General features: G+C 33.4%; 1 protein-coding gene across 1 annotated transcript; it reads right to left on the bottom strand.

Annotated features, from left to right (window-relative positions):
• Positions 1 to 178: 178 nt before the first annotated feature.
• On the bottom strand, positions 179 to 8,070 carry LOC144855440 (store-operated calcium entry regulator STIMATE-like). The gene is made up of 6 exons (XM_078713300.1): positions 7,620 to 8,070; positions 5,779 to 5,827; positions 5,241 to 5,348; positions 3,308 to 3,542; positions 2,839 to 2,928; positions 179 to 2,556 (listed from the first exon to the last, which is right to left on the bottom strand). Exons 1-6 carry the CDS (start codon positions 7,792 to 7,794, stop codon positions 2,341 to 2,343), a joined length of 873 nt encoding a protein of 290 aa, XP_078569426.1. The 5' UTR covers positions 7,795 to 8,070; the 3' UTR covers positions 179 to 2,340.
• Positions 8,071 to 11,313: the final 3,243 nt, after the last annotated feature.

The raw sequence follows: 11,313 nt of genomic DNA, 5'->3' as shown, positions 1-11,313 counted from the left end.
TATAATTAATAACAATCAATAACATAACAATCAATAATAATCAATAACATAACAATCAATAATAATCAATAACATAACAATCAATTATTAATCAATTGTCGTATTCGATTGGGAACTTTCGTTGTCAACGTAAAGATTCGTTGAGTACTTTTTGTATTCGAATTGTAAATTTGTGCTCAACAGAAAGTCATTCGAATAGAAAACGTTGACAACGAAAGCTTTTTCGTTAAGAACAATCTCAACGCTCAAAATACTCCGTTAAAGAAGTACTCAACGGAAAAACTGTACTCAACGGTGAAAGTCTAAATCGAATACGACAAATGTAATGTAAAAAAATTGTAGTGGTAACAGTACAAAAAAAATCACCAACTAGATTCACCACCACCTTGGCACACCATTCTTAAAATCTTTGTGCCCAAGGAGATTTTTGTTTTCCCTTAAAAATCATCAGTCTACTCGAAATCCTAAAATCATATTCATTTTATTATTGTATTCTAACTATTCACTTTTACCACTACAATATATAATTGTTTTTCTCCATAGTTCATATTAATGAACTACAAAACCAAACAAAGCCTATAGAACCCTTATTCAAGGGACACCTCCAGGACACAAAAAAAGTGTCCCCTTAATATAGGTGTAGAATAGATACATTAAATGATAGAAATGCTTACTAAATATAATTTAAATTACAACCTTTATTTATGTCAAAGTAAGATTGCACATGCGCTAAAACATAAAACAAACTTTTTAATTAAAAAATAAATATTTCGCTAACATTATTACAAATTACTGTGGACATACGAAAGTATTTGTTTATAGGGTAAAAATTAAAATGTTTAATATACAAATAATATATACATTTTATGATGAAAATAAATGAAAGGGTTTTAGTACGCCACATGCAGCATAACTTGAATGAAAAAAAGTGTAATTCTTAAAATTGAACATAACAATTTTAAATAAAAGTTTTGATTCATTACATAGTACAACAGAAATGTTAATACCACTTTTCATATATTTCATATTTTCGTTGTTAATAAAATGGCAAATCGGGTGTTTCTAAAAAATGTATTTCAAATCAAATCCAAGTATAATATGTTATTCTTTCAAAACCTTCTATCATGGGCCATTATTATTATTATTATCATAATTTACTTCTAATACTAATTATTCTATATTATATGATTTTTTTTCCTCCTGTAAGTCGGTACGGTCGGTATTGACAGAATAGCAAGGATAAAAACATGGTATATTTTTTCGTTTTAGGAGTTATATGACAATTTAAAGCTAATAGCGCACACCTCATCTAAATCACTATAAATTAATTACAGTTTGAAGATATTTTTTGGGGTTTTTCTTTTCATAATATTGAAAAATGTTGAAATTGTATAGAAAACTGGACAGATGTAGATATTACAGATATTTCATTTCCAGGGCCGGATCCATACATTTTTAAATGGCAAGCACTAACATAATCTTTCAAAGATAGATATCAAAAAGTAGTCCATAATTCCATTTGACCTGTCCAAATTGAGGTAGAGTACGACCCAAGTGCTACAACCCCCTACCCCCCCCCCCCCCCCCCCTTAGCACGTCATATAGGGAAAAAAAACTAACAACTCTTGGGAGACCAACAGCATTTATGGCAATCATTTACTGCACAAACATTACCACAAAATCATATCTTCTTTAAACGCTTCACTGTTGCACAGACCACATTACGCGACATAAAGCTAAAACACATTATCTGTGAAAGTAGACTGGAAAAACAAGGGGAGACCTATCAAATTGTGGTTATTGCATTAACTTCAGCCTCATTGTGTTATAAAAGTGCCATTTTTTCACCAATTAGAGGAGGATGGATAAACTATTTTATAATTTATGCTTATAAACCAAGTCTCACTCAAGGTTTAGAGAGTGGAGTTGAAAGAGTTGTGAGTTACAACCCTGGCATTAGGTCAGAATTGAACCTCTGGATTGGAAGGCAAGCATGTTAACCACCAAGCCCAAGTCTATTCGCCATGGAGTTGAAAGAGTCGGGATTGAACCTTGGGATTGGAAGGCAATCATGTGAACAAAGTGTTAGACGCACAGTTGATCGTGACAAGCCTTATCCTATGCTATAGCTTCATCATACTTCCAACTAAAAATTGTAAAATCAGGTTATGCAATATCATGTAGTTGGTCTGTGAGGTGCACTGTATGCTCTGGTACACGCAAAACTATTTGTTTATTTCTTAAATGATGTCCAGCTATTTTATGTTTGTACAATTACGAAGGAACATTTTCAGGCATAAAATTGTTTTTGGTCAAGTATTTTGGACATTCGATCCGTGGTCAAACACTCCTGTGTAGAAGATGCTCAATGACCACTTTCTCGTCGCTGCTCGACACTCTGTCATGGTCTTCTCGATCCGTTAGCAGACTGTCTGATTCGGAGTCGCTGTTTCCCTTGTGGTACTTGACAATGTCGTACGATGGAAGACCTCGGCTTTTCTTGGACATTTTTTTGTGCTTCATTAGGATGTTATCAACAACCCAAAACATAATACCCTTTAGAAATAAAATAAATATTAATTTAATACAACTACAGTAATAATATTGCATTTAATATAGCACTCAATAATTCACTCAGTCAAAAATTCTTGAAACACGATAGTTTTGTTCTCAGTAAACGATTTCAGAGTTTCGGACCACCGACACTGAATGGTCTGTTACGGAGAGAACATGCATCAAATCAACATTTCAGTCATGTTTCTGAGATATTGTATTGTTTGTGTTTATAACCATGTTGTAATATAAAAGTAGATAAATATAAAATTAACGAATACTTACATTGACTATAAAAGGAATAATTAGAATATGTAGGACTATCCTTACTTCTCCACTAAATATATATTTATGACTTACTAATATACTTTGCATCTGAAAGAAATAATGTTCAAACACATTATAATAAGTCTATAATTTTACTACTGTATTTCTTTTTGTAGCTCACCAGGGGGCCAGACAATTGATTTATCCAGTAAATGTTTAAGTGTTCTAGGCCTGTTAATGGAAGAAATAATATAGGCATTTGAAATATGGGACTATATCTTTATTAGTTTGAACATGCTTTCATAAAACCTCCCCATATTTCATTTTCCAAGTTGGGGGGAAGTGGCGCCTGGTTTACCACCCATAAGTGGCCTTCCGATGCTGGGTAGTTGCATTGGGGCTGCTTAAATAAGGTATTGTATATTTATAGTAATTTAAAGTTATGAAAAATAAAAAAAAAAACATAATCTGTAATAAAAATTGTCACCTTATTCCCAATTTCGAGAAGAATCAGCAAGATAATTACAGCCTTTGAAATTAGCAATATCAGCAAATATAGGGCACATTGACCAATCCACGCCTCTAATTTAGGGGGATCTCCATATTCTCCTGATAATAGTGATATATAACCTCTCCACTTGACTATACATTGCGATATTTTGACGAGAATGTATATAAGAATTAGTCCAAGACTGGAGTCTAAAAGGAAGTTAACTAAATATCTGAAAAATAATAGATAACAAATTATTAATTAATGTGCACTGAATTTAGAATGTTTGCCACTTGGAAGTAAATAAGTGCTATAGTGAAATAAGTGCTATAGTCAAATAAGTGCTGCAGTTTAATAAGTGATGCAGTCATACAGTTTGTCAAATAAGTAGTAGTTCTAGTAAAATAAGCACAACAATCGAATAAGTGCTTCGTTTGAATATCAGATTTGAATAAGTACCACAGTCGCATAACTACCATAGTCAAATACTGCAAGCAACGCAGTCGAATAAGTAGCGGAGTCGAAATAAGTACTACAGTCGAATAAGTATGTACCATGTCAAATAAAGTACAGTCATTTGAATAAGTACCACAGTTGAAATAAGTACTACAGTCAAATAAGTGAAACTGCAGTATTGAATAAGTACTGCAGTCCACTTTATAATACCGCTGTCAAATAAGTACCACAGTTCAAAGTTTATACTTATAGTAAAATAAGTATGCTTGTAGAATAAGTACTCATGGAACCATAAGTTAGATCAATGGTTTAATTAGTCAGTCAATGGTTTAATTAGTCAGTCAATGGTTTACTTAGTCAGTCAATGGTTTACTTAGTCAGTCAATGGTTTACTTAGTCAGTCTCCTTTAAATTAGGTCTGTTTGTTATCAAACTTCTTTTTTTGGATTTTATATTATGGTGTATTTTAATGTTCTTCTTTTTGGAATTTGTCAGTCCACTGCAAGACACATCCCTCCTCTAATGCTCTCAATTTGCTTCTATCTTTTGCTATTCTCAACCAGTTGTTTTAAGATATTTATAAAAGAAACATTTTGTTTTTCTAATGTACTTGTTGGCCTTAGTAATTACAGTTTTCTCAGTATTCAGTTTAAGATTTATAACTGCTTCTGGTCTTAAAAAAAATCTCTTATGGTAAATAAATCAATTATAAATTATAATTCCAGGAATGTATGAAGTATTTGTCAGGCTCAAAGGTCAAATGCTCACTTGAATGTTTTTTGAATCTGCAGCATATTAGATTGCTACAGAATTTTTTTTTTTTTTTGGTGGACACTTTTTAAAATACATTCATCTAAAAGTTTGGAGGATGCATAGGCCTATTATCAATTATCAAAAATTATTTGTCACAATTATTAAAGATTTTTGTTTGTTTATTGAGGCAGCCGCACATTGACAACATTGAGACTCATGTGCCAAATGAATAAACAAGCACAAATGTGCGATACTCTGGAGTACAGCAAAAGAAGCTGTAATGACGCCATAAGACCGGATGTAACGTCACATACACATCAATAATAGTGGGGCAGTAGCCTTTAACTATGGAGTGTGCTCCTTAAAATAGAAGCAGAAGATAACCTCGCTACTAAATACGTCTGGATACGGTACCATCTTCGAGATGTCATATGGCTGCATCCGGTTTGAAATTAAAAAATCCGGCTGTATAGCTTTGAGTCCCTGTAGTATATTCACGCCAAATTCCAGCTCAATACTACAACGAATAAGGGAGGAGTAGTACTTTATAAATCACACTTTCTACTCAATAGTGTCCAAATGGAGGAGAAGATGAGTGAGTCCTAGACTTGGGTAGCCCGAGTAAAAATATTAAATATAATACAGTATAATTTTATAAAAGCATGCGAAACATCCTCTAAAAGGTATGAATAAAAACATGAAAGTTACAGTATATACGCACAATGTACACGGATCTACGCCCATGTTGAAGAACTTATAATCGGCAAGAAATATGTTAGCAAAATGGACCATTCCAGCACCAAATGCTTGCTTCGAAGTGTCAAAAAACCTGAAAATAAAACAAAAAAAAAAACATTACATTACTCTACTTTTTTTTGCATGCGGACATACCTTTCCATTTTTCAACATTTGCGAAATAAATTTGTCGAGTTGAGTGGCCGAGCAGTTAAGGCAGGGACGGCGCAAACAATACAATCGGCACAGGTTCAAGGCACTCCTCGATTGTTCGGGTGGTTACCCCGGTGTACCGGTCCATTCATCCCCTATCGTATGGGTGCCGTTTGGTGGCAGCACTTGACAAGTTATTCCCCCATTTATATTTACTGTAAATTCTAATTATTAAACTAAATTATGGGAAAAAAAACTGATGACTGTTTTGAACTTCCATTATTTTAACCAATCAGATTTAAGTAGATATTAACATAGATTAATATTTGAATATTCAACCACCTGTATTTCAAATTATTCAGTATAATTACCATATTTTCCATGGTCGCCTTTCAGCTGCTGGTTCACGTAGTCGTTTTACTATAAAACAACAACAAAATGAATTTAATGTACAAAATTAGTTCATTTGTTTTCACAAACAATTCTTACATAAGTTTTAAATTTAAACATTACATCATTATGTAGTCGTCCTCATACTTTCTAAATTCTGGTTCATAAATTCATTATATTGATAGTATTTTATACATAATTAATACAGTATATTGTATTGTACAGTATGTTTGTATTGAAATGTATTTTATACAGTTATTAATATTATGTTTTGTAATTTAAATTTTCGTACGGCCCAAGGGAAAACAACCCTGTATTTGATCTTGGCCTCCCTGGATTTAAATAAACTTGGGGGTGACACAAAATGTCTGGCCCTATTTACCCTTTACATGTGTCTCTATTTTTTCTTAGTCCTTAGTGTTTATATTAAGATTTAGTTTACACATTGCCTGCAGAACTTGGACCCAAAATAAAACATTTGTGATTGGTTGCGTAATGATGACATCCATATTATCCACAGAAACATATGTTCGATCATTTAGATCATCTGACGTGTTGTCAAATTGCGACCATGATTTATTTATCCAGATATTGGGGGTGGGGGAGGGATGGGAAAACCCTTTTCAAGCTAATCAGATGTGATGATAAATAGACCAAACTACCCTTGCTCATGACAATTTTTTCCCCTTTTGTGGAAAAAAACAACCTCCCTGTAAAATTACTGGCTTGCATTTCAGTGACAATACAGTTTTTCTTTTAAATTAAAGAAAATGTGGTCTAGGTAGAAGTATGTGTAAATTTTAGTTATAAAACAAACAAATAAAGCATTTTTTAACTTGAAACAATTCACTATTTTAATATTCAGTAAAAACAGTATAAATTAAAGGTTAAATCCAGATGTTGTATTGACTTTGATCATCGTTATATAATTTGCATTATAATAAAATTCTATAGAATTATTCATTTTCAAAGCATTCATTCTTACAGCGGATATGCTTAATACGTCTCCCTGTGTTATCAGTTAAGAGCAGGGGATTTCCCTCGTTGAACCACTGGCTGTCCAGGGAATATGCACAAATAACAAGATAAAATGAGCTCAATAATGTGTCTGAAAAATGTGTTTTTTACCCTATTGTTTTTGTTATATTATATCACACATTATAAAGATAATTGTCAATATCTTTTTTTAATGAATTTCATTGTCATTGTTGGATTACATTACAAATACTCTGAGAAAATAAATCATAAATGACTACAGTATACAATAATACACAATCAATTCCAATACCAGACACACTTGCTTGAATAATTGGAAACTATCTAAAAACACAAATTGTATGCCTTCTGTGAAATTCTGAAAAAAATGTATTAGGACTCCGAAATATTTTCGCCAAATTGGGTTTATCAAGCATCGTCTGAAACAGCCGCCGACATCTTCTATGGGACCAACGCCTTGAGGGGACGGGTTTAAGTAATTTCTTTGGGCAGCAGCTCAACTCAACCGAAATTATGTATGGTAAAACTGATGATGACTGATCTGATTCTATTAATTTAAAAGCATAGATAGCAGCATGCAAATACCAGAAGTTGATTTTGTTATCTGACACGATAAAATTATGTGATGACGACAAGATTGATAATGATATTGTAAAGTGACTAGGCCTAGGGTAGGTTCAAGCTACTGTTGTACATCATACATAGCCTACCGGTACCTATTGTAGGCTAAGTCTTTTTTTTTTACCTCCATGATTAGATCATCTAGAGTAGTAGGAGGAGGCTACTGTTGTAAATGTACTGTATTGTAGGTAAAATGTATACTTACACATCAATGTACAGAAAGCTACAAAAGCCAAAACAAACTGGACAAACCAACTGAAACGGCCCGTCAAAGCACATCCTTCTTCCATATCATCACCGCCATCCATGTCTAAGTTTGGGTTAGAAACTAGTCTAGTCGAGTAGCCAACGCTTGTGATAGAGTGTTCAACGCTAATCATGTTAGGCCTAGAGAGGAAGGCTATTCCAGTACCGGTAATCAGGAACCGCTACCGGCGTCGAGTATCGACTATCGTCACCTAAACTTGGGCCTAAAGGCTAGCTAAACAGCAGCAGAAGAAATGATGATCTTCCGAACTTAACGAGATTACACAAAGTGTATTTCATAAATATTATACCACATGTTTCATACCAGAACTATAGTCACATAAAATCGTATTCCCATTCATTCGTACTTCCTCATTAATATTATAAAGGTATTCTAGGCCTAGCAATCATCGTCCGTAGTACTCTTTTTGTGTTTTCATGCGTGTCCATTCCATTCCGTCATTTCCTAAATATTTCGTACACAAAAAAATATGATGTAGCGCCCTCTATAGTTTTTAGATTTATCAAGAATCTTTATTCAAAGAGCCATAATTATTATTTTTTCATCCATTTTCTTTATGCCTATAATAAGTATAATAAATCTGTCATAATATTCTTTTATAAATTAATAATAATTTCATAACATTTAATATTGTATTGCAGGACACAGGAATAGTAAAGACTCGCATTTACTACTACATTAAACAAGTTGAGAAAGAGAAGAAAAAAAATCGATATTAATTAATGAATAATGAATATAGGGTAATCCCAATCAAACACAACAGTCACTCAACACTTTCAACAGACATTTTTTATTCAACCTGAAGTTTTTTTATGATTTAAAGAATCATACAAACATTCTACCAAAATCAAACAACTGGAAAGAATTGTGTCTGACAAATTCAATTTTGTTTAAAAAAACACAAAAATGTAAGATTCTCACGATAAATACTAATCCCACCTGTTATGCTGTCTAAAGATTTTAACAACAGGTCAAATGTATGTGTACTTTTTCGTATATCTAGCCATGGAGGTATAACATTAGAATTTTATACCTCCATGATCTAGCTATATATTTAATTTTAATCTTATTTTTTATAATACTGTATAATAAGTATATAATTTTAAATTGAGTGACACGCACCGGTATTATAAAGATAAGTAAGTGAGTACCGTTGATTTAATTTCGTGGATATACGACGTAAGGCTAATAAATGTTACGCTATAACAATCATACTAGAAATTGCAAAGTGCAACTAAGTAAATCTAGTTTTGATGACAGGGCCCTCATAAAGACACAAACCTAATGCCGACCTCAGTGGACAGTCGTCGCCTAAACAAATTGATTTCATTCGCGGAGAGCAAAAGCCATAAACTTGGCATGGTCGTCTTAGGCCAATGTTTTGTAGACAAACAATGAACTTTCGGCCACGATCCATGAAGCGTGATAGGGAAGCTCAAATTTCTGTCCAGACTATGAATAGCTGCTACGCAGCAATGAAGTTTGTAGAGAAAAATCTAATCTGTCATGGTAATGGTAAGTATAATAAATTATTTTCACACTTTTTGCGTTTGAAATTATAAGTATGGGCTACCTAAAAAAACATTACGAAAGATAGCCACAAGTCTGTCTAAGATATGATTTGTTTTGCGAAAAGTTTGGAAAAAAGCACGTTTGTGAACTCCCTCCTTGATAATGAGAAACATATTCAATAAATAAAATAAATCGTTCCAAAATCAATCAAAATCAATCAATCAATCTTTCCATTTTCAAAGCGCCATGCCAGCGATCATTGCTCAACAAGAAAAAAAGTGAGTTTTTAGAAGTGACTTTTTAGAACTGTGCAAAGAGGTCGAGTTTCTAGTAAAGGCAGATTTTGGCAGAGCCTAGGTCCTACAGTACTGACAGACAGATCTCTCTCCAGCAATGTTTTCTTCTTGGAAGGATTATGGTCCCACCCTTATTAATAGTCTGTACCCATATATCTTTTTGTCATCCCTCATTCCAGTTATGTTATCTTAAACAGTTATTCATCACGTGACTAATTATGGTTTGCTTACGTAAAAAAAACGGTACACGATTGTAATAGAGGAGTGCATTTTAATCTTCAATCATTTTAAACAGAGTGGCGTTTGGGGTTAAGTAATTTACATACATGTGGTCGATTGCTGGACACCGGTTATGGTGCAGAACGTCGGACACGAACTGGAAGTGGATGGCGTGAAAAGTCGAATAATGTTATAGGCTACCAGTACAGTTGCCTATAAATTAATATCTCTTATACCAATTGGCAAACTGCGTGCAAAGCTTGCTTGCTTTATAAATTTGTTTGTTTACATGGTAACTTCCATAAGGTTCGTCCTGAAATTGTTTGTTTGTTTTTTTGTTTTTCGTTTTTTTTTTTTGCGCAACAGACCATTAGGCCTAGTAACATGTCTTGATTGATTTTTAGTTGACGTATAAACAAAACTTATTCAAAACCTTTATGGGCCGAGAGGTTAATAAGGCTTGGTTCCCAGAATGCAGCGCAATAACGTATAGTCAGGTAGGCCTAAGTGATTTGACCAATTCACACAAATAATGGATTATTCGCACTGTCGCTTTGTGATTGGTCAATTCTCATGCGTCCTTGCGTTTCTTTTCAATAATTTCTTGTTTCGCTCAGTTTAAATGTTTAGTAGGTGGGCCTACTAGTAGGCCTACTTGACTAAATGGTCCGCATTAAACATGATAATCAACAGTCCAGAAAATTGTCATTTTCTAGTTCAGCAGCGTAACGAAAATAAAGTAAGCAACTACCGTTCCAGCCAACAAGCAGTGAAACTTAACTTGTAATCAGGGAGGTATAACATTGTATACCTCCCTGCTATAATATAAACTTTTTTATGCCACCAGTTTGATGAAGTGCATATACATTCAGAATGTCAACGGGGTCCCTCTGCGCTATCCCGACTGGACCCTATGACAAATGTAGGATGTGGCGATGATCAAAATTTAATTGTAGGCCTACGTTTGTAAAATAAATTATTGCTTCTGTTTAATGAGAATGAGCCTCGCGACGTCCGGGAGCTACTGTGTGTCCAGGTTATTTGTTTATCAACTTACCGTATTTGTTTTAGTTATCAAATCAAAGCTAAGACAAACATATGAGAAAACAATAGGTAGGCCTACAATACGGGACCAGAAGAAATTTGAATGTTTGTCAGCGAAGCAATCAGAATGAAATTTACTATCGGGGAGAAATCACAATTTTAATAGCTTCCTGAATGTATCAACTAAAGTCGACCACCTTATAAAACACCATTCAACAATGGAATTCTATAGAATTTATTTATAAAAGAATGCAGTTAATAGAGTTGTATTCATCATGCCTATTTCAACATAATTAATAAGCAAAATAAAAGAAAATTGTTAGTCGTATTATATACAGTTAAGACCATTCGAAATACGTAGTTTTATTTTTTACTTATCAGTCTATGACGTATGTGGCCATGACGGCCGCTAATGAGAAAGACATTATCTTTAAAAATGTTTTAATGTAGTTTTTTTTTTAATTCACGATTTATCGATGAAAGGTCATCATATTAATATTATAATTGGAACATTATTTTGGCGTAAAACATCGGTCTTTTAGGAATGTCAGCACTGATAA

This window comes from Antedon bifida, chromosome 11 (genome assembly GCF_963402885.1).
Source record: "Antedon bifida chromosome 11, ecAntBifi1.1, whole genome shotgun sequence".
NCBI classification, from domain to species: domain Eukaryota; kingdom Metazoa; phylum Echinodermata; class Crinoidea; order Comatulida; family Antedonidae; genus Antedon; species Antedon bifida.
The sequence above is the reverse complement of the archived record's forward strand: the minus strand, read 5'-3'. Positions and strand labels throughout refer to the sequence as shown.